Here is a 24,530-nt window from a genome sequence, read left to right on the forward strand (position 1 = left end):
TTGTAAATTTTTGGAGAATTTTTTGAAATATGCTACTACATGATGTTTTATTGAAAAACATGTATTCAAGAGGAATATATGGAAAAGAGAAAAAATATGGTTAGAGAATTTGTTATTTTACGAAAGTTCATAAGATATAGGGTTGTGCTTAGTAAAGTAGACTGTGCTTTTAGCGAGTAAATAAATCAAAGTCCTAAACAAATGTTCTGGTTCGATTCAAGTTCAAACTAGAATTCGATTAAGGCGTCGAATGTAATTCAAATTTGTACATATTTCGCTCATTAATTATGCATTTGTTATTTTATTTTATAGATGTTAAATGCATATAAAAATTTAAATAGTACATCATGCCTTTGCATCAAACAAAATTTTAAATTTTAAACTCGTATAAAATTCAAATTTGAATTTGGATTCATACCCAAAAGTTTGAATCAAATTTGACAATTTAAAAGTTCAATTCGATTCGTTTACAATTCTATTGAAATCACTAGAAGGGATTAATGGATCTTGGTCACCATCTTATCAACCCTTTGTTTCTTTTTTGTTTAATAGAACTTGCTCAATCTATTATCAGGTGAGGATGAATAAACTTATTTAGCGAAATGTAAGGGAGTTTTGAACAATTTTATGATACAGGGCCTAGACAAAACCAGGCAAGCAACTGCTCGAATTTTTATTTTCTAGAGTTTTGAGTTTCGAAAAGTTTTCGCTCGAGGAAACCCTTTCTAAATATTGGACTCGAGTGACCATTCCTCATCTACCCAAGGCCATCCATTATCAATTTTTTTTAAATTTCTTTTCTGTCTGGGCCAAATACAATTTGTTTGGACCTATTCGTGGGCTTTGAAATCACGTTCCCTCTTTGCTGCTGCGAGAATACATCCCAGTCGAACCGAAAGATTTGTGATGAAATTAGGAGAAATAATGTGACAAGAAAATTTTATGGATTAATTTTCTATACACTGATAGTGTATACGCTTTCACCATTAGATGCATGATACATAATCCAAATTTGAATTTGAAATTCAAATTTTACATATGTGTCGTATATCTAATCGTGATAGTGTATGCACCGTCAGTATATATAAGATTAACAAATTTTATTTGCTTTATCAAAACTAAATTTATGCCAGTGAAAATAACCAATTAATTTTTATTCAGTTGTATAGTTTGTTGAAGGAGAAGTTTGAACCCCTCTAACCAATTACTATTTAAGAAGGCTAGTTTTCTACGCAGTGAACTACCACTAATTCCTTTGAAGTTGTCTAGCATTTATTCCAACAGAATAGAATTCCAATTGTTAGTCTTTTTTCTTTCTTTCCTTTTCTTCCTTAAACAAATGACAACAATATTAACTTAGAAATTTCGGTTGAGGAGTTTCGATTGCAATTTTCTGGAGTTTTTATAAAAAATGTATTGTAGCGATTTGATATATGTGAGATAAAATGGTGATTGAAAAATATATTCACGCAAACGTAGAAATTTTTTCTTTTGATGGAAAATGGCTTTCCAAACAACATTATATAATTCGATTCTTCCGCAAGGGTAATATCTACTTCTTAAGTGAGTTTATTATAAGTGTGCCACACTCCTATGCACCCCTGGACAAAATGATTGCCGCAGTTAGTCATCATTCCATCATCCACCTGATGCACCATAATTCATTCACATTTGCAAGACAACTACTTCACTTCAGTGAAACTTGGAGGGGGCAACCGTTTACTGTACTTGAAAAATTGTTGTTGAAGAAAAGCCCAACTTTGCACTTTTGCCTTCAGGATTTTAGTTGTATTTTGTGGATTAGATAACTTTTTTGGCACTTTTTTTTTTCTTTCTACTTTTCATCATTCGACCAGCTGAGCAATGATTTTCCCAAAACACAAGTAATTCTTGCATCATTGGTGACTGAAAAAAGGGGTAAAAGTAACGTATCATCAACTATGCTAATTCTTGTTTCTTACAACATTGCAAATTTACACTATGTCTTCCACGACTGCCTAAATGTGTAATTTACTAGAGCCTGCAATTGTGCAGGCAGGCTTTGAACCTTGAAGCTCCCTCCCTTAACTTGTACAGAATTGAATATAGAATGCGTGCCAGTAAGACTGACTGAGCAAAGAAGCATCCGACATGCTAGATCAACAGCCAAACCAGTGGAACTCTATTCAAAAAATGTAGTCAACATGAGCTTAACCACTAGCCCATCTGCCATGCATGCACTTTATGATCACATTATATTTATAGCGAGGGGAGTTCTGGCCAGAGTACATCATTGGTCACAAGAAGAACCTCTTTCGAGATTATATATTAGTTAGGGTAAAATACCCAAAAATTCCTTGTAGTTTGCTAAATGTTCAATTTAACTCCCTCTAGTTTGAAAACCCACACTATAACTCCATGTGGTTTCAACTAAATTGAAATTGGACAGAAAGTATCTAATCTAACGGTTATACGTAAAATGCCAACATTGCCCTTATATAAATGAACTCCCTATGGTTTGTTGAATGTTCAATTTAACCCTCTCTGATTTGAAAAATTACACTATGACTCCTTACGATTTCGACTAAATTGAAAATTGAATGGAAAACATCTCACGTATAGTAGGGGTAGTATTGACATTTCACACACAACCATTAAATTTGATGTTTTCTGTCTAATTTTCAATTTAGTCAAAAGTCAAAATCACAGGGAATTATAGTGTAGGTTTTCAAATCAGAGGGAATTAAATTAAATATTTGTCAAACCGCAGAGAGTTTTTGGTATTTTACCCTATTAATTAGTACATACTTATTAATTAGTACATACTTCTATGATTAACCGAGCAAATTAGAATAAACCATTTGAAATCAAGAACATAGCCTTTTAACCATGTTGGGCTGCAAACTTGGAAAGCAAACATTTGTTGGCTTAGTGTATAGCATGTAGCAAGTATGGAGGAGGAACATAGTATTTGAAGCTAGTTAATCATGATTTGCTTGATATAGATGTCGAGTATGGAAGATCCGGAGCCATTAATTAAGGTTTATGTTGATATGTTCTTCATTTTGCCTGAGCATTCTTTTTTTTTTTCTTCTTTTACTTCTTCAGGGAGAGGGGCTGGCTGAGGTAAGGACAGGGAAGAGTGAATAACCTTTGGCTGCAGTTCAACTTGTGTTCGATTTTCACCATTTAAAAGTTACACAAGGCACAAGTAGCGTCAAAGTAAGCAAGTACAACAAAAAGCGTGCAATGACTTGAGAAATTGAAATATCAAAGATTTTGATATCAAAGAAATTGAAATATCAAAGAAATTGAAATCTGATTTCCCTGCGCAACAGGTAAGGCACAAAAGACAGAACAAGTTACAGAAATAGCCAAACGAAGTTGCACGAATCCAGGACCCAGTGGACTAGCATTGGCATATGGACAAAGCAAATTTGAAGGAAAGCAAGGTATCAATTTATCATTCCTTGTCTTACATGTATGGCTGCAAATGTAAACGACGATGGTCCAAATGGTCCACTGCAGTGCGCTGCAGATTATGTCTCCCAGAAGTGTCATGCTGCCCGCTACTAACTTGCACCAGGGACCAGAATCTAGAAGTGAATACTTTGTTACAGAAGAAAGAAGGACGAATGCATAAAAAGTGAGGATGAGAGACATTGCCAATTCTATTCATAATCTTGCGAGTTCTTATTTATTGTCCGCCATTGTGCTTCAATCATCTATGAGAATGCTTCCAAATCATCAAAAAGTTTGTGAAGAAACAGAATGGAAACCATGCTACTGTACAACAGAACGTGCATTAGTGCCTTTTAACTCAGAAAATGAAGAGAAACGAGTTCTTCAAGTGAGGGTGGTATGAAGAGAATTTTGAACTCAAAAAGAAAAACCTGTGCACATAAATTAGGTCCTCCTCCCACTAAAATGAGAAGGCAATAAGAAACGCGGAAACATTTCAATGGAATCCATACTACTGTACAACCTCTTAATGGAAGCAAGCACAGAGCTCATAACAAAAATTAACAGATAGGTAAATTTGCCAAGAAGTGGACTTTTCATTTTTTCTAAATTTTTGGCTCAATCTCTATGAAACAGGTTCAATATCCTTCAGGAGCCCTACTACTTGTTGCATAGTTGGTCGCTTTGAGGGAAGGTCAGCAGTGCACAAATATCCAATCTTCAGAGCTTCCACCATTTGAGTCTCTAGTCCAGTACCATGGATTTTTGGATCAATAGCTCTTGACCCTACATTCTTCCTCACTAATCCTCTCACCCAACTAACTAAAGTTGCTTCCTTTTCATCTGGATAATCATCGTCTGCAGGCTTCTTCCCAGTGATCAGCTCAAAAAGAATGACTCCAAATCCAAAGACATCAGACTTAGGTGTTGGATTCTTAGGGGGCCCAATCTGTGGGTCAAGAAATTCTGGTGGCACATATCCTGCAGACCCACGAGCAATCTCATCCTCCAGACCGTTGCCAAAAATTTTAGCTAGTCCGAAATCAGATAATCTTGGTTCCAAATTCAGATCAAGATAGACACTGCTTGCTTTGACATCTCGATGTATAATAGGAGGAGAACAGCCATGGTGGAGAAATGCAAGCGCACGCGCTGTGCCAAGTGCAATTTTGTACCTAAATCTCCAAGTTGTTAACAATCCTTCGGAGCCAATGTTTTGAATGGAATTGTTATCATCTTCTTCCCACGTGTCTGTGCTCCAGTCTTCTGTAGCTTGAACCCCAAGTGGGAGGTCATGAAGCAAATTTTGCAAGTTTCCATTCTCCATATAGTCATATATAGCAATCCTTTGCTCTCCAGCCAAGCAGTATCCAGTCAATGGGACAAGATTGGGATGTTTTATTCGACCAAGATACTCAAGCTCTCAAGCAGCTTCTTGGTCAGTCATGGTGGATCCATGAACCAAAACTTTGACAGCTACATGAATCCCACCAGACAAGAATCCTCTATACACTGGTCCAAACTTACCTTCAGCCAACAATGTGCCACGGTCAAAATGAGAAGTTGCAGACAAGAGGTCTGCAAATGTGAAATTCAACAGAGGCTTTTCAAATATAACTACTGGGACAGATGTTGCTTGCTTAACATCGGCAACCCAAGTGGTTGAATCCGTCTGGAATGAAAAGCGGCCAGATATATTCTGTTCTTCTTTGTAAGAATTCTGTTTCACTTCCCACATTCTGGTTTTCCTTCGATAACCAAAGGCTAAAAACAGCAATCCCAAAAGCAAAAAGACCATGGAGATGGTTAACACCACGGCAAGCTTGAGGCCCCGATGCTTTTGAGTTCTTCTCTTGAAAAGATCAGGATTTGCAGCAATTGGACAGCTGTTCAATGAGCCGATGAAAGCTGAATTGAGGGTTTCAGGGGAGAATTCTGATGCACAAAGGGTAAGGTTGTTGTAAGAGAAATTAAACCTCTCCATCCATGGTAGCTTGTCTATGAGCTTCATTGGGATGTCACCACTTAAATTGTAATAGGAAAGATCTAGTACTTGGAGTTTTTGGATGCTTAAAAGAGGAATATGGCCATTAAGATGGTTCCTAGAGAGATCAAGTGTCTTCAGATTACTCAACATCGAAATTTCACCAGGCATTTCGCCAATCAAATTACTTGCAGACAAATTCAGATACTCTAAACCAGAAAGCATACCAATGTGCAGCAACTGTTCTTTGGAATATCTGTTGTGTGCAAGATTAAGGTGTCTGAGATTCTGAGCTTCATTTAAGTCGTTGAAAAACTCTCCACTAAGCTGATTCTCAGATAAATCCACATAAACCAAGGGACAGAAAAAATGGTAAAAAACACCAGCAGAACACCCCCAAAGTCACTTCAAACGACTAATCTTTTTTAGCCTTTCTGCTGCATAAAGGGCAGTGAAAGATCACTTTTTTTTTTCTGACTTCTGGAACACCAACATTAATTCCATAGCCACCCCCCAACCTCTCAACAGAAACTCCAGTGAGGAAGTGGTATTCAGCTTTCAAGGGAATCTTACCATTGGGCAAAAGGAAGCAACCACTTTTGCCTCAACTTTGTGGTGGTCTTTTTGTGCCCATAACCCCAGAAAGTGCAGTGAGCAGCACATGACTGGAGACTCTTTATCAAGAACAAAAATGGGATTTTATTGTTTTTCCTGCGAGAGGGAACAAAAGTTGTAAGTATATGGGGGATGGTCTTGAGAGAACGAACGTGAGCATTGTTTCTTGGGATAATTGCAGAAACCTCCCCTGACTTTTATAGTAATAGCATTGACCTCCCCTATCAATTTTGAATAGCACTGACCTCCCCTATCAAAAGTTGGAGGCAATTTAATAGGTAAAAGTGGGTCAATTTACTAAAGTACCCCTGACATGATTTAATTTTACCAAATGAATATGATGAGTACTTTCATCAAACCCAACAAAACATTTGTTAATAAAAATTACACTAAATTAACTATTTCTGCATAGTTTAACTAATTAACTAAATAACTAATAATTTAATTAATTAATAACTAATTATCTAATTGTTAATAGTTATTAACTAATCAAACTATTTCTACATAGTTAAACTAATTAACTATTAACTAATTATCTAATTAACTACTAACTAATTAACTAATTATCTAATTAATTAATTAACTAATTAACTAATTTCTATTTATCTAATTAACTAATTAACTAAAGCTGTTGTCTATCCGAAACTAACAAACTATTTGCATGTTAAACTAATTAACTAATTAACTACTTAATTAATTAACTAATTAACTACCTAATTATCTAATTAATTAATTAACTAATTAACTAATTTTTGTTTATCTAATTAACTAATTATCTAATTAGCTAAAGTTGTTGTCTATCTGAAACTAACAAACTATTTGCATGTTAAACTAATTAACTGCTTAACTAATTAACTAAAGTTGTTGTCTATCCGAAACTAACAAACTATTTGCATATTAAACTAATTAACTAACTAATTATCTAATTAATTAATTAACTAATTAACTAATTTCTGTTTATCTAATTATCTAATTAACTAATTAACTAAAACTGTTGTCTATCCGAAACTAACAAACTATTTGCATGTTAAACTAATTAACTAACTAACTAATTAACAGACTATTTGCATGTTAAACTATATGCAGTACGCATTATCTATTTAAAGTATCGGCTCTTTATGGGTATTTTACTTTCAAACATTTAATTTATGATAAGAACATCAATGTTTGTAAGTAAAATTCAAAAAATGTTACAGTAATATCAATATTCTTACTTTCAAACATTTAATTTATGGCCCTATGCCCCTCCCTTTTTGTAAGAATATTACTGTAACACTTTTTGAATTTTACTTACAAACATTGATGTTTTTATCATAAATTAAATGTTTGAAAGTAAAATACCTATAAAGAGCCGATACTTTAAATAGGTAATGCGTACTGCATGTAGTTTAATATGCAAATAGTTTGTTAATTAGTTAGTTAGTTAATTAGTTAAGCAGTTAATTAGTTAATTAGTTTAACATGCAAATAGTTTGTTAGTTTCGGACAGACAACAGCTTTAGTTAATTAGTTAATTAGTTAATTAGTTAATTAGATAATTAGATAATTAGTTAATTAGTTAATTAGTTAATTAGATAATTAGTTAATAGTTAATTAGTTTAACTATTAACTAATTAGATAATTAGTTAAGCAATTGTCAAACAAATAATAATTGTCAAGCAAGTAAGGGCAAAATTGGAAGAAAATTCTTATCTCACTTCTACAAAAGCTGTCAAGGAGGTTTCTGCAACGAATTGTTACTATTCAGAGGAGATGAATGCAATTTCTAAACCTAGAGGGGAGGTCAGTGCAAATGTCAAAAATTTCAGGGGAGATTTCTATAATTATCCCTTGTTTCTTCTGGGCTTGCAGTTTCACTCAATTACAAGGGGGACACAGAAAACCACCACTAAAAGCGGTTTTGTTTAAGTCAAAATCAAGACTGACGCATACAATTATCCCAAAAGAAACAAGGGATAATTGCAGAAACCTCCCCTGAGATTTCTGACATTTGCACTGACCTCCCCTGTAGTTTAAAAAATTACACTGACCTCCCCTGAGATTACTAATCCTTTGCAAATTTAGTTCAAATGATTAAAATATTGTTTTAGATAGTGAAATTAAAATTTTGTACCAGATTTGTCCTTTGTGCTACATGTCCAATGAATGACAAAGTATTATAAATCAATTAACAATTAATAAACTTTAAGGAATATAATTTATAGGCAAACACGCATTACTCATTTAAAGTACCGGTTCTTTACGGGTATTTTACTTTCAAACATTTAATTTATGATAAATATATCAATGTTTGTAAGTAAAATTCAAAAAGTGTTACAGTAATATTTTTGCAAAAAAGAAATCGGTAGGTTATTTATTTAATATAAATTAAATATTTTTTTAAAAAAAAAGAAATAGCCCATAAAGTATTAATTCTTTATGGTTTTCATCCATTACATAAGTAAAGTATTTACTCTTTATGTGCATTCTATTCTGAATCATTTAATTTATATTAAATACATAAATGTTCGTAACTAAAATTGAAAAAGTATTATATTAATATTTTTACGGAAGAGAGATTGGTAAGTTTTGTATTTAACAAAAATTAAATATTTGAAAGTAAATACAAATCTGTATTTGAGCGTAAATATTTGTATTAAATTAAATGTTTGAAAGTAAAATACCTGTAAAGAACCGATACTTTAAATAGTTACCGGCCCTTTATGGGCAAACACGCATTATTCATTTAAAGTGCCAGCTCTTTATGGATATTTTACTTTCAAACATTTAATTTATGATAAATATATCAATGTTTGTAAGTAAAATTTAAAAAGTGTTACAGTAATATTCTTACAAAAAGGAAATCGGTAGGTTATTTATTTAATATAAATTAATTTTTTTTAAAAAAAGAAATGATTCATAAAGTTTTAATTCTTTATGGCTTTCATCCATTACATGAGTAAAGTATTTGCCTTTTATGGGTATTTTATTTTGTATCATTTAATTTATATTAAATAGATAAATGTTTGTAACTAAAATTGAAAAAGTGTTATATTAATATTTTTACGGAAGAGAGATTGGTAGTTTTTATATTTAATAAAAATTAAATATTTGAAAGTAAATACAAATCTGTATTTGAGCGTAAATATTTGTATTAAATTAAATGTTTGAAAGTAAAATACCCGTAAAGAGCCGGTACTTTAAATAGGTAATACTTATTTGCCTATAAACTGTACTCCTTAAAGTTTATTAATTGTTAATTGATTTGTAGTATTTTGTCATTCATTGGACATGTAGTACAAAGGACAAATTTGGTACAAAATTCTAATTTCACTCCCTAAAATAATATTTTAATCGTTTGGACTGAATTTGCAAAGGATTAGTAACCTCAGGGGAGATCAGTGTAATTTTTCAAACCACAGGGGAGGTCAGTGCAAATGTCAGAAAACTCAGGGGAGATTTCTGCAATTATCCCTTTAATTTATGTTAAATACATAAATGTTTGTAACTAAAATTGAAAAAGTGTTATATTAATATTTTTACGGAAGAGAGATTGATAGTTCTTATATTTAATAAAAATTAAATATTTGAAAGTAAATACAAATCTGTATTTGAGCGTAAATATTTGTATTAAATTAAATGTTTGAAAGTAAAATACCCGTAAAGAGCCGGTACTTTAAATATGTAATACTTATTTGCCTATAAACTATACTCCTTAAAGTTTATTAATTGTTAATTGATTTGTAGTATTTTGTCATTCATTGGACATGTAGTACAAAGGACAAATTTTGTACAAAATTCTAATTTCACTCCCTAAAATAATATTTAGGGAGTTTGGACTAAATTTGCAAAGGATTAGTAACCTCAGGAGAGGTCAGTGTAATTTTTTAAACCACAGGGGAGGTCAGTGCAAATCTCGAAAACCTCAGGGGAGGTTTCTACAATTATCCCAAGAAACAAATATCAAACACTGAAAGAAATTTGCCAGACTACCTTAAAACAAGCGAGAGTGAAGTCAGTGAACCGTCCCTGAACGGTTAATGGCTATGATCTGGCCTCAAAAATTTATGCGGTTGAGATTACAAGTTATAACTCGATTTTCACGTCATATGTGGGTCCCATAAAAATTTGCTCTAAAATTATGCGGCGTGCAAAAAAAGTTATACGATATACAAAGAAAGTTATGCACAATTAAAAATGACCAAAACTGTCCGGGACCTTGTCCGTGAAATGGGGTGCTGTTTGTTGGGAGGAGAAAATTGACAGTGCTGTACGGCTGTATGGAGTGGTGCGAAGTGGGCTTAATAAATGACAAAGGATTGAAAGAAATGTCTTTCTGGTTGGTGGAATTTATCAAAGGGCTGTTGGCAAATGATTCAATTATTATTTTTTTTCCACATTTCAGATAAGAACAATGCATTGATTCTGCATTTAAGATAGTGGCATCTGTTTCCAAAATAAATCCCATCAATTAGTACCTTTTGGTGAAGTAATTTTGGGGAGTCAATAAAGATGTGGCAAAAAGAACAAAATAAAACTACTTTTCATTGCTATATCTACCGGTTAGAATTCTCTACAATTTATGTTAGGCAAGCATAATTTTAGAATTGTAGATATTTTTTAGACAAATGGCAAATACCACTGTATTATCTAATTAGATAACAAGTACAAAATTTTGGGTTGTTTTCTTTGTCCAGCCCCTCTCAATCCAACCCTCCACCAAAAAAAAAAAAAAGTGCTGCTTTTGACTGCTGAATCAACTCAATTACCTTCCAAAATAATTCCCCAAAATTTCCCATTTTTTATGGATATAATAGGGAAAGTTAATCACAAAAAATCTGTTTCCAATTTTAACTTACCCTTTTTTTGTAATATTTAGTTGGAATTCCAACTCTCAAGGATATCGTTACAATGCAAACTTCAGTATTTAGATGCAGACATGAACTTGAAGCGATTGAGTGTTTATAGAGAAAAATCCAGAGGCTTTGGACTAGTAATAATCCATGAAAATTTGGACACAATAGTTAATTTATTGTCATATTTAATTTTATTCTTGTTAGTCCTTAAATAATAATAATAATAGTGGTAAGTAAGTTAAGTGGAAAGGCATTTTTGACACTTAATATTAGCGGCTTGTAAAAGACAACAAATTGGCCAACACATATCATGACAGGGAGAAATTGGTTCACCATCATAAAAAGTCAAGAATTTGATCTCTTATTATTATTAGTGAGTGTAGAGCATATTAGCATGTACCATTCGCCATGTGAGTGCTGATTACTTTAGCCCCCAATAAGAAGAAGATATTCAATTCATTGAATTATGGGAATTATTAGCAGACATTGTCTGTACTGTACAGCATGTTTGGTTGGTCCTTTTGTACATGAACCATTACGTATCAAAATGTGCTTGTTCTTCTTTACTTGATTTTTGGTACAATACTTGAATGAAAGGCAGAGAACATTGTTCTGCCCGTGATATTTTTCCTCAAGATATGTATTATATAATTTATGGCAAGGTTGGCCCTGATGGACTAAAGTCTAAAAGAAGATATGTTTCTTGGAAATGTGAATAAATTCCCAATTCAGGTTAGTTCCTAGATCAGGAAATACACCCTTTTGCAATTGTTCATAACCATTTTTTGAGAAAGTGGAAGTAATTTGCTTCTGTTTTCCAACTTGGATTTTTACCCTCTTCCATCATCAGCATTTGATGGAAATTGCGCCAGCAGATCAGATCAGGGGACCAGATGCATTGGGGTCGCCCCATCAGAACCGTTTGCTTTGTGGACCATGTTTGATCGAAAGTTCTACTTTGTGTTTTATATGTCGCACCATCATGCAAGTTAAGAAACCATTTAGAAATGCAAGGAAATTTTGATTGGTCAGTTTTTGAAAAACAAGATATTCATATACAATACTACAGTAATATATAAACAAAAACAATTACAAAAACACCAAAAATAACTTCAAAAATACCAAAACCACAAAAAACAACCTCATCTATAGTAAAAATTTTTCACTTACATTACTACAGTAAAATATTTTAAAAATAACCTCATTTATAATAAAAAAATTTCATTTACATTGTTACAGTAAATTTTTTTTAAAACATCCTAAAAAATAACTAATCCAAACGGAACTTTATCAATTGTCATATTGGCTCATAAATTAAAATATGAGTAATTTGAAATTTTGTTATAATTCACCAAAAGACACTACTGTCCTCCTTGAAACAAATCATGCTCTTTCAATCTTGTTCAATCGATTGCATTTACCTTTTATGCTAATTGTCCATTCCTGAGATTTGTAGTTTGAACTAAGTAAGTTCAAATTTTGTGCTTGTGATGTTTCAAATCTCTCAATCTTGTATTTGGCAAAGAAATAATTATCAATGTTCTTCTAGGATATATATGAAAAAAAAATGTTCTTGCAGTGTAATCAGTCAACAATAGTGTATGCAAATGTTCTAGGGTTAACTGGTTATCATGATGCTAATAGTTTTTGCAACTCAATCCATCTATATACTTTACATATCGTTTAATTAAAAAATGAGTACATTTTTTTTAATTATTTTTTTATTTCACATATATCAAATTGCTACAATCTTTAAACATTCGTCAAACGAAAAATTAGGCTGTCATCATCCCCAATACATCGTAATAATGTCTGTCTACCATTAGCACATGCTTTTCATTTAATAACATAGGCAAAAAAGCAGGCAACCAATCAAGGTTCACTAAAACTTTTGTACAATGTACAACACATGCATGCAGCCAACAATAAGTACTAATGAAAAAACCTACCTAATCCACTTAATTCACTAGAAAACACAAACCATAAAGGATCGCCTCAGTCTTTTGAAAATAACATATCACAATCTCAGCGCAGAAAACACACCATCAGTCCACACAATGTTTGTGAAAAACCCAAATAACCAAGGGCTATCAACAAAATTACCATTGAAATTGAGGTCATGATTTCATAATTGACTCGAGAACACAATATACAAACCTATAACGTTCACTGTAAAAAATAATAGTGATCTAAGGTCATGGGACATTTGCCTTGCTCAACCTCCTAAAGCTCAGACTTTTCATCTAACCACCTAGGCCCATAAGACAAAGTCAATTTTTGGAAACATGTAAAAAAAAGCCATCGCAAGTAACTTATTCATTAAGAGTAGGTGTGTCAGGAATAGAAGAGTTGGGGAAAATCAAAATATAAAAACACAAAAAAGTGGATAATTAAACAGTGGAGACAGATCAAAAAAGGGTTACCTCAAAAATTAATCACTCTATATGAACCCTATGCAGTCTTTCAATATTGAATAACCAGTTGGTCCTGAAAAGCAAAATCGAAGAGTAAGTTTAATGCAAAGACAACTTAGTGGTACATGAGAACCTAATTTCATAATACTTCTTCTAAAACATTCCATACGTGGGAAAGATTAAAACAAATAAGCAAACATAGGCCACCTGGCACTAAATTAGAAAGCTATCTGCCAAAAGACGGCAAAGGCAAGAGCTTTAATGCAAGGCAATGCAGATGAAATACATGCAAATCGTCCACCAAACTATTTAAACCTAAAATATGAACAATTTGTTATAGAATCTATGACCCGCAAAACATAGAAACCAAAAAAAAAAAAAATCAGGAGCAAGACCAATTACAGTAAAAGAGAACTGCAGAGAAGACAACATACACGAAAACAGAAAAAAATCACCACCATAAAAATACTAACGATAATCGACATGAACTATAATCTACATAGAAATACACAGAAATACTAACGATAAAAAAGAAAGCAAAAGACCACCATGTACAAAAAAATTTCCAAGATTGCACTTGAAGGGAACATCTATCTAAATTTTCAACTACACATCTAAAAATAAATCCAGAAAGCCAATATATACAAAAAGATATTTATTAAAAAAAAAAAAAGATGGCGAGGAAAGAATTCAAGGAAAAATTTAGGAACTGATTATTAAAGGGAAAAAACTTTGATGCTCCACCTTTCTGATGAAAGCAAACAACATAGATTGATACTTCTAACAGGAAAAAGCGGGAAAAAAAAATATAGAGGCGAAAGCTAAGAAACAGAAAATCTAGCTCCAACCTTAAGGATCTTGAGGCCGGAGGAGACTCTTGATACTCTGATTTCTTCTGCACCACTGATGCTATGAATTATAATGCTCTCACACTTTCAAAGTGAAATCATAACCTCCCATCCTCTCTTTAAAAAAAAAAAATCTTTTATGCTTGGATTGCTGGCTTTCCGTTCTCGTGCTTTTGTTTGCCATTTTCAGATCAAGTTGGTTGGATGTATTATTACAATAAAGAAAATGAAAGGAACCATATAAGAGCCACAAACATGGCCAAAATGACAGGAAAGAAAACAATCAAAAAAAATATAGAGAACAAAGTCGAGAGAGAAAAAATGCAAGTCCAACCTTAACCCTCTTGAGGCCGGAGGAGACCCGTAATACTCTAATTTCTTCTACACCGGGGAAAAAAATTTACACAATCTCACTCTCATCAGGATGCTGAATGTTGGAAGACATTTCCAAATTTTTGGACTTGCAACATCACAAATATATACATATTATATGTTAAAATTCGACTCGTAAACCCTCCAAAAAATCCAAAAGGCTAGAGAAGTCTTGATGATGAGAAAGAAAAAGAGTCTTACAAGTCCAGACCATTGTTGTTCTTGTTGTTGCTCTCGGTTAGAATAAAAAAAAAAAAAGCCCAAGAAAAGAAAAGAGGAAGAAGATGAGACAAATAAGAGGATGATTGATGGAAAAATGAGCTGAAGAGTGAGACAACGATGAAGAAAGGAGACGAAAAATGGGCATTTCTGACTCCTCGGTCTCCACCCCATCAGGTAAGCAAACAAGTCAAGCCACTCGCGAGCGGCTTGGTGAAAAGCTATGTTTTCAGACTCGGACCGGGTATTGACTCGGCTGAGCTCAGGGGTCAGGGGTCAATGGGTTCGACCGGATTCAACCGGGGTCAAATTAAATGACATTATAAATATGTCATAAATATTTATTAATAATATTTAATCAAAATAAGATATAAAATTTATCTTTAAATTGGTGGTTTACAACTTCATAAGTTTAGATTTGTCATAACTTCAATGTTATTAATAAAAATTATTTAGAAATTAAAATATTATGTAAAATATCTAAAAGCATGTTAATATCAATAAAGGTGTATACATATGTGTTTGATGTTTCAAAGCCGTTTAACAAGAAAGTGCAAAGAAATTAGAACAATCAAATAGTAATTCATATAATTTAATGCATATTTACAAGTTCAAAGTTAAATTTGTGGAGAATATTTATAGACTATGAAACATTTCTAGGTATGTTAATAGTTTTTCAATATCCAAGGGGTTAGAATACAATATTGAAAAAGCTTTTTGAACCCTACATTAATATTCCCCCAATTCCTTCCTCCTTTACCTCTAACCGCCGACAAAGGCTTTTCTAAACTAATGCTACCTTTTCTTGTTCCTGTTCTCCGTTCATTCCTCTCTTCCTTTTTCTTTTTTTTTTTTTCTAAAAAAAAAAAATCCAAAGAAGGATAGAACATGGAAGGCCGCATAAGCTCTCAAGTCTCAAGCCCATCGGTGGCAAAAGCTCTTAGGCAGCCACTCCGAATGTTTTGAGAAACATTTCCCCTGTGTTTTGAGATGGACGAATTCGAAGAGGTTGAGCAATCTTTAAGTTTTTCCAGCGAATTTTTGACGATGCTCTTGATTTTTTAGTTCTCTTGACATGGATTCATTGCAAGAGTAAGCTTTACAATAGACATTGAAGTCTTGTCTGTTCTGGGTTCTAACTGCAACTTCAAGAACAAAGTGGACAAGCTAGTCTTGTCCATTCTTTCTGCTTTTCGTTGTTTTTTTTTAGTTTTATTTCCATTCTTATTTCTTATTTCTTTTCAGGATTTCCATTCTTATATCCTTAGGTATTTATTTTCAAAACTAACAAATAATCAAACTTTTATCTTTTTTCTTCAATCTGCTCTTTTCTTCATCTCTCTTTCTTTTTTTTTTTTTGGTCTTTTCCCCATATCTAAGATTAAATCTTATTTAGAAAAAGATATCAAGCACTGATTGTGGTGGCTAAATTGAAGGAGCTGAGGAGGTGAAAATGGGTTTTAGAGAGGTGAGAGATCAGGAGGAATTTAGATAGGCAAAGAAAAAAAAAAGCAACAAAAATGGCAAAAAAAAAAAAAAACCGGGTTCTCATCGGTTTTACCGGTTTCCGGTCAAACCCGGGCTTGACCGAGTTTCTGTCATCCGAGTTTTTAGAGCAGCTCGGACCGGACACTTGACCGGTTCCCGGTTGAACCGGTCGGACCGGCCGGTCCGGTCCGAGTTTAAAAACACTGGTAAAAAGCTTGGCTCAAGCTCGAGCTACTCGTTACATTCAATGAGTCGAGTTCGACCTCCAAAAATAAATACTCAAATGCTCAACGAGTTTAATCGAGTTTTCATATTATATTTATATTATATATTTTTAAAAAAATTTATATGTTTATTTCAAAACTCGAGTTCGAACTCGAGTAGATCAGGCTTGATATTTACTCGAGCTTACTCGAGTTCAAACGAGTCGAGTTAGAGTTTAATTTTATTTTATTGAGTCGAGCTCGAGTCCAAATTTGTTTACTAGTTCGAGCTCGAGCTCGAGTAGCACTGATTCTGATCGAGTTCGATCTCGAGCATGGTGCTACTCGAACTCGACTCGATAGTATCTCTAATCCCGATAAGGTTAAGGTAAAGAACAATAAAAGGGCACAAACATGGTCAAAATTACAAGAAAACCTATCCAAACATTAATAAACGGACACACAAATCTCCAAATTTACGGGCAAAAACCTGACCACCAAGGGCATTATAGAGAAAGAAAATGCAAAGTCAATATCAGAAAATTCAGGAGCCACAAATTTCACCTTTATGCCACGTTGGAAAGACCAAAATACCCCACGAATTCATCAGAATTACCATCAAAACCGGCCCATGGCTGCACTGTAGCTAAACCCTCTTCCCCCTTTTATATATTGTAGATTCTAAAAGTGAAAAATTGTGCAGGATATAACCACTTCAACACAACATTCTAAAAGTGGAAGAAGGTGATTAAAGGCACTAGAAACTTAACCGCTTAAAATCTAAACACTAGCCAACTTCATTGAGTCACTGCAAAGTACATGATACCAAGCATAAAGTTGTCCTAATACATCAAAATACCTAACAAGCACTCAGCTTCTCAAACTTCGTACAACCAATTTCTCACTAACAGTTTTCATTGCATAACAGAGCACATGGGTCAATTAAGATTGCATAGCATGATACTTCTCCAGTTCTTTGTCAAGTTGATCAGCTGATTTGTCAAGAGCTTTCTTTATCCCACGGCACCCACCACGAAATTTAAGTTTGGAAATCAGGAATGCAATAAACAGGGGCCATCAGTTATTGACTTGTACAAATACAAACAACAAAAGAAAAACCAAAATATCAAGTCCATTTAATATTTCATCCATGAATAGCACTTTAGACGGACCAACCAATACCTCACCTATCAAACATAGGCAAGTCAGTGTGACGATAAAACTTGCTGTCCATGGTCAAGAAGCAACAGCCTAAAGAATTTACCAGTTTTAAGCCTCTTCTTTTGGCCACGTAACATGTCAATTCTGCATTTGAGAAGTTCCCAAACCATTTGAAAGAAACTTTAAATTTAAGAATATATTAAGGATTGTTGCCCATACTTTGAAGGTACAACATATTACTTCAAACTTGATCTGCAAAGCTTCCTAAGATAGCTGCCAAATCAAGAAACCAGGGTTTGACCATGAAGTAAGACTCTAAACTCCAAGACTTGCAATTTACCAGAATCGATCAAATGGACAACAATAAGTAATGATAGCAAACATTTCTAGGGACAGAAAATAAAAAATGCATTCATTGTGCTAAACAAAACAGCGTTAAAGTCGTCAAGAACAAACATTTGATCAGAGAATAGCTTTGACAGAAAAGAAAAGAAAAACTTACCACAAAATACGACTTCAATGCCGGGTTTCAGGACTTAACTCCTCAAACGTAGCAATGTTGTAAAGCCTTAGGAGATAAGAACCCCCAAAATGACGTGCAAGAGCTAAATTCCTTTCTGGCAATGATGGCTATTATAGACAAAAAGAGCAAAAGAAAAAACAATAAATGAAAGATTAATCATACGATAAACATGGCTGTTACATATCCAAAAACAATAAAAGAAACATTAATTATACGATAAAGATGGCTGTTACGTGTAACAAAGAAAGATCAATTACGACATGTGAGGATGTGAGGAGGTGGTGGTTCACTTAATAGAGAAATAAAGTTAGAAGTATTACTATATCTGCATTAAAGTCTTGTATTATCTGCTGATAGTTAGCGAGTGTGTCCGCATCCTCAGTGTGAGCACCAAAATTTCTTAGATATTCTACATAAGACCAGAAGTTATCAATGTAATCTTTTGGCTTAGACACACTTTCCAATTTTAGTTCCGCTGCTTTTTTTGCCGCTGAATTGAAGGATAATTAAATACAGCGGTATAGATGCTAGGTCGGTTAGCTTGTCGAATTCGAGATGTCCAAGATCCGAAACTAACTCTTAAATTCTTTGCTCTCTTTTTCATCCTTCGCTCAGCACGAATGACAATTTCCTCACGCTCTACTTGCGTCAAGAGGAAATGATGGTACTTCAGTTTTGGCATAGAGAAATGAAATAAAACAAATTTAGTAAAAGAATAAAGCACACTAAACTTCAAAAACAGGACCAAAAGTCAGAAATAAATCTCTTTCCACTGCTCAAAATGAAATAAAACAAATTTAGTGGAAGAGCGAAACACTACACTAAACTCCAGAAACATTACAGAAAGTTAGAAACTCACTGCAGAAATTCTCTCTCACTACAAAATGAATCATACTCCGCTCGTAAAAGGCTAGGATGAGGTTGTGGAAGTAAGTCGTTGAACATTTGATGTAGAGAGTTCATATCAAGCAGACTGCAGCTTTCCCACTCCTTTTTTCCCTTGTTTCTGCAATCAAATTTAATCAAGAACAGCTTTACTTTTTCTCCGGCCACAAAAATTTTGTTCCCCGTTATGTCGCCGTGGCCAATTTTCATCTTCCAAATTTCTCCAAAGCATGAGATGATGCCCCTAGAGATAAGTTACAAAAAAATCACATGCATGTGTATCTAATTTCTTACATAATTACTGTAGCACTTTTTGTGATGTGATGTATGTGAGATAAAAAGGTGATTGAGAATATAAAAAGGTGGGTTGAAAAATGTGTTTATGATGCAAGTAAAATATTCTTTGGGATAAGTTCCCTATCCAACCAAACCCTTCAGTTTTTTGGCAATTAATCTTTGGCCAAAATAAAGATTGGCTCGTTTCAATCAAGCAGGGCCACGGGCAGGAATGGTTGCAGGTGCAATAGGAATTGTTGCACCTTGCAACCGTTTCTAGTGATTTTATGCATTTTGCATACCGTTTAGTTTTGTTTGTATACGGCGTAATTTTATTTGCACAACATATAACTTTAGAACAAATTTTTATGGATCCCACACACGTTATTAAAAACGATGTACAAGAAATGATTTGGACCGTACAATTTTTTTGGCCGTAAATAGCTCAGAAGCGATCCATCTGATGACCGTTCCTGCTCCTCGTCCAATCAAGTGTGCCTTCTTACCATGTACTCAAGTAGTACCGGTGCTTGACAATATTCAATTTTTAAAAAATTCATATACTCTCACAATTAAGAAATGTATAATTATGACTACATAAAACTCGTACGTTAACAACTAAATTTAAAATTCCTTACAACTGTAATTAAATCTTGAAGGAGTTAAATTCAGAATTCCTTACAATTGCAATTAAATCTAGAAAGAATTAAGTTCAAACTTCTTGACAACTGTAATTAAATCTAAAGGGTGCAATCTGAAAGTGTTTCTTTTTTATCTTTAGTTCCCTTGACTTAGTTCGAGTTTCTCCTACTATATATAATATATTAGCACACGAATAGGGTAGTGTTCCTGATTAACATTGTAAAAAAAAATTCATATACGTAAATTACTATAACGTCATAAACCATTTTTTTTTTAAAAGGTACTTGCTCAGGTTTGGAATCGTGAGTTGGCCCAAACTAGACTTAACATCATAAAGTGAAACAACTGGCGGGTTGCAACACTAATTAAGGATATTCAGTCTATTTGTAATTTGTTTCACCAGTGCTCTTTCTCTTTTGCTAATGCTGGGAAATTAGATAGTATTAAGCTGAGCATTTATGCTCTTAACATTTGAGTAGATGAAGAATGGATAAATCTCAATTTTAAATGCTAGCGCATCAATGAATAGGACGAGACTGTTGTTCCTTTTGTTTGGATCCTTGTCTAATTACAATAAAGTTTTTACGACGAATTATAAAACTATCGTTTCGACAAAAAAAAAAAATCATTACGCGAAACAAAACAAAGGTCCAATTAAGTTTTACATTCGGAGAAAAAAATAAACGACGTCGTTGGCTGTTTCCACCTTTCTTCTTCCTCCTCCGGTTCACACACACTCAAATAGAGGACAGGTACCCCTCCCGCCTCCTTACGGCGGCGTTTCGTTCTTCTTCCCGCCTTTTTTTTTCTCTTTTTGACTCACTCATGAACGGAAGAAGCAAGGGCCAATTTCTTGTATGCAATTTCCAACAAATCAGAACAATAGTAAAAGTCCGGCTGAAATGGGTGAAGAACAGCTCCTTAGACCATTAATCGACGTCCAAACAGACCTTAAAGCCGCCTGCCTTCTCAAGGACGCTATAGCACGCTTCTCCACAGGCTATTTGCCCTCCAAATCACTGGAAAATACCCAGAAGCTATTGGGCATCACTGTCCCGACGCTGCGTTTCATTCGCAGATTCCCGACTTTATTCCATGAGTTCCCTCACCCCAAATGGCCTTCTTTGGCCCGTTTTGAGCTGACCCATGTTGCCAAATTGCTTCGTCAGCAAGAAATGAAGGTCTTTGATGAATGCCAGACTGATTTGGTTGAAAGGCTTTGCCTCCTCCTCACGATGTCCAAGTCCCAAATGGTATGCTCATTTTGCTTTCACTTTTACTTACTGAAATTTTGTGTGGGTTTTTTTTTTTTTGGTTTATGTCTTGTTTTAGTTGGGTAAATATGCTTTATGTTTTATGCTTTTGCCGTTTTTAATTTAATTAGACGTCAAGCTTGCTGCTATTTCTGTAAGTAATTTTGCTTATGTATAAAGTAATTGTGGGGCTTGTCGTTTGGGAAATCAATTTTACTAAAGTTGTTATCGTTATTGGGTAATTGAGGTTGTTTATGACATTTTTTTTCAAAAAGGTTTAATCAGGTATCAAGATTGAATAAAAATGTGATTTGTATTTCCTAATAGTTTTTTTTGTTCTTTTTATTGGTTTTTATTCTTCCGTTAATTAAATTGGGCATCAAAATGATAAATATTGGATTTTTAAACTTTGCGGACGTCGGACTATCTTTGGTGAAGGAGAAACATATGAACCAAACAATTTGATTGTTCCTGTGCAATTTGGTTGTTATGCTTTTGTTCGTCTGCCAATGCCAAGGAGTTGATGTGAATAGTTTGGAGGTCTATTTGTGTTGAGATGTGTCTTCCTGTATAAAAATTTGTTGACGGTCAGCTGTTACTGTTTGAAGAGCTGATGAATTATTTCTCGTGCTACCTTTATGGATTTTGTCCTAAGAATCAACAATGATGTGAAGTGGTGTCAATGGTGATATTTGTCTTCGCTTTTGCATCCTATGCATATATATATCATGGAATTCTGTGAGCTAGAATAGACGAGATCTGCCCTTGTTTAGCTGATTTGATCTTGTGTCAATACTTATAGAGGACAACACATGAATAAATATGATCACTTTTCTTGTATTAGTCGAATTCTAGTATGATGCGGTGATGTTGCACCATCAAATTAATGTGCAAGTTTGGATGCTTTATATCTTCATGGATTATGAGTTTTGTTTGTTTTATATGCAGATACCTCTGCAATCAATACATCCGTTGAAATGGGATTTTGGTTTGCCAGATGATTTTGACAAGAATTTAGTCAAAAGGTTCCCAGATCATTTTCAGATTGTTAAAGGAACAAATGGATTGGCTTGTTTGAAGCTTGTTCAGTGGCGAGAAGAATTTGCTGTATCTGAGCTGCAAAAGAGCAATGAGAAGAGAGGATTAGAAAGTGATAATGGTGCTGATGGAAGAAATGCTTATAAGTATCGGGAATTCAAGAGGGGAAAATCAGCTTTAGAGTTCGCAATGAGTTTTCCCAGAGGCTATGGAGCTCAAAAGAAGGTGAAGGCATGGATGGAGGAATTTCAAAAGCTACCCTACATCTCTCCTTATGAGGATTCCAGGAGGATTGACCCAAATAGTGAACTTGTGGAGAAGAGAGTTGTTGGAGTGCTCCATGAATTTTTGAGCTTGACTATTTACAAGAAGACAAAGAGGAATTACTTGAGGTCCTTGAGAGAGGAGTTAATTCTTCCCCACAGGTTTACTCGACTATTTACTAGGTACCCAGGGATATTTTACTTATCGCTAAAATGTAAGACAACTACTGTTGCACTGAGAGAGGGGTACCGCAGGGGAAGACTAGCGGAACGACATCCTATTGCTTGACACAGGGATAAGTTTCATCATGTAATGAGAACTGGGTTGGTATACCGATGTAAAGGGATTGAAGTTCTACCTCAGCTGGACAGTTTGATTGATGAAGCCGAAGAGGACAAAGTTGAAGGTCAAAGCGAAGAAGAAGAGATTGAAACAAGTGATGAATGCTATGAAGCTGGTACTTCGGAGGTGGAGAGTGCGTCTGATGAGGATTAGCATTGAGTTGTCTGAATGACCCCTTTTTTTTGTCGGGTTGGGCTAAGAGATATTGAGCTCTATAGGTAGATAGGTCCTGCTGTGTAACATTCTAGATCTGTATTTCAGTATTCTTGCTTGATGCATGGTCTGGTATACAAGTGTTACAGATGGCTTCATTGCTCATTCAAAGCGAGAATAGTATTTATTTTTGTAATTGGCTTACAGATATGTTTGCTAAGATTTTCATGTTTAGCATTGCCATTTAGTAGAGAGCCAGCAACTGGGATGCAGCAATTGCTTGGCTTACTTGAACTAAAGACTTGATGCTGTATAACATTTTACCTGAGGAAATGAAAAAACATGGAAATGTGTTGTTTTGAGATTTTCGTCATGTGTGCATGTGATGTGTTAGACTTTCACCCGGATTCCCAGACAGTTTCATCCTTTCCTTGAGGAGCTCCAAGACTATGCTGCAGTCTCCCAATTACCAGACATACATCTCACTTGCAATGGAGCTTTCTCGTGAAAATACATTTATTTCTGTGTATTCATGGTGCCTTGCATTAAGAGCCAGGGAAGCTGTTTCTCCCTTCTGTATCTTATCAAAACTCCAGGTTCTACCTCGCTAGTTGTGGCTGTCATAGATCGGATGGTATCAACCTGGCAGTTTGATGGCTTAATTATTTTTCTTTCACTTTGACAAAAAGAAAGAAAAGCACTGGTTTGACAAAACGTTCTCCAGCATAATTGTTCAATAGTGATGCGAAAATGGACAAATAGTTGCACCCAGCATTACCAAAGTTGTGGTAAGGACTTGCTAAAAAAGTACTATAGTTGTACATATTTTAATAATCACATAAAATTATACCTACTTTAATAAGAATTGCAAGAAAATGAATGGTAAAGTATCTTTGATGCAATTGTATGTAATTGTCTTGTTCATCTTTTCTACTAACAAAACAAAAATACAATTTGTGACTTACAACCACGCTTTCATTTTTATCAGCCTATTATAAAAATAAGAAAAAACCTTTTCCCGAACCAAGTGCATTTGTTGAGCCTGTATATAACAAGCCAAATCCAAGTTAAAAATTGTGAAATTTCTGTGTTTTTTACTCTTCTGGAAATGATAGACATATGAAGTTCGTTGTCTCGAAATAATCTAGACGAAATTTTCAACGAAAATCATCGTTGAAACGAAGAGTGTGACATCCAAGCTCCTCATCTTTGGATTGGCAACACATTACTAATGGAATGGAATTGTTTGGAAGGTTGTTGACTACACGAACGTAATGCCCCTCGATCGAAGCTATTACATGGATAGTTTCGAAAAAGTAAAATGATAAGATGACTAGATATAGAAGGTTTTTCAGTTTGGTCTATGTCATTTTGCTCAGTGAAATTTAACTCTTTGAATCAGAAAACGCCCTGGAGCTACATGCAAGATGGTAATGTTGTTCCTTTTTTTTTCCTTTTCGCTTAGAGAAAAAACGTTGGAGTGGTTCACTGGGGTTGAAATTTTAACTTTTGTTGGTTAACGCTAATTTTAATATGAATGCGGATAAAGGATTTGGAATCACTCAAAATTTTGG

The 24,530-nt window shown here is 34.2% G+C and overlaps 2 protein-coding genes and 1 long non-coding RNA gene across 4 annotated transcripts; 1 reads left to right on the forward strand and 2 right to left on the reverse strand.

The window, feature by feature from the left end:
- Window positions 1-3,850: 3,850 nt before the first annotated feature.
- On the reverse strand, window positions 3,851-6,144 carry LOC113695161 (probable LRR receptor-like serine/threonine-protein kinase At2g24230). The gene is made up of 2 exons (XM_072055326.1): window positions 5,653-6,144; window positions 3,851-5,543 (listed from the first exon to the last, which is right to left on the reverse strand). The coding sequence occupies exon 2, from the start codon at window positions 4,766-4,768 to the stop codon at window positions 4,067-4,069; it is 702 nt and encodes a 233-aa protein (XP_071911427.1). The 5' UTR covers window positions 4,769-5,543; window positions 5,653-6,144; the 3' UTR covers window positions 3,851-4,066.
- Window positions 6,145-17,055: 10,911 nt separating this feature from the next.
- On the reverse strand, window positions 17,056-18,565 carry LOC113695839 (uncharacterized). 2 transcript variants are annotated; one of them, XR_011816953.1, is made up of 2 exons: window positions 18,424-18,565; window positions 17,056-18,210 (listed from the first exon to the last, which is right to left on the reverse strand). It is a non-coding gene; the product is annotated as an uncharacterized lncRNA (long non-coding RNA). The 2 variants fall into 2 exon arrangements; XR_011816954.1 differs by lacking the exon at window positions 18,424-18,565 and adding an exon at window positions 18,337-18,388.
- Window positions 18,566-20,459: 1,894 nt separating this feature from the next.
- LOC113695399 (protein WHAT'S THIS FACTOR 9, mitochondrial-like) lies at window positions 20,460-23,320 on the forward strand. The gene is made up of 2 exons (XM_027214484.2): window positions 20,460-21,159; window positions 22,108-23,320. Exons 1-2 carry the CDS (start codon window positions 20,764-20,766, stop codon window positions 22,747-22,749), a joined length of 1,038 nt encoding a protein of 345 aa, XP_027070285.1. The 5' UTR covers window positions 20,460-20,763; the 3' UTR covers window positions 22,750-23,320.
- The last annotated feature ends 1,210 nt before the right edge of the window (window positions 23,321-24,530 follow it).

This window comes from Coffea arabica, chromosome 6e, assembly GCF_036785885.1.
Source record: "Coffea arabica cultivar ET-39 chromosome 6e, Coffea Arabica ET-39 HiFi, whole genome shotgun sequence".
In the NCBI taxonomy this organism is placed as follows: domain Eukaryota; kingdom Viridiplantae; phylum Streptophyta; class Magnoliopsida; order Gentianales; family Rubiaceae; genus Coffea; species Coffea arabica.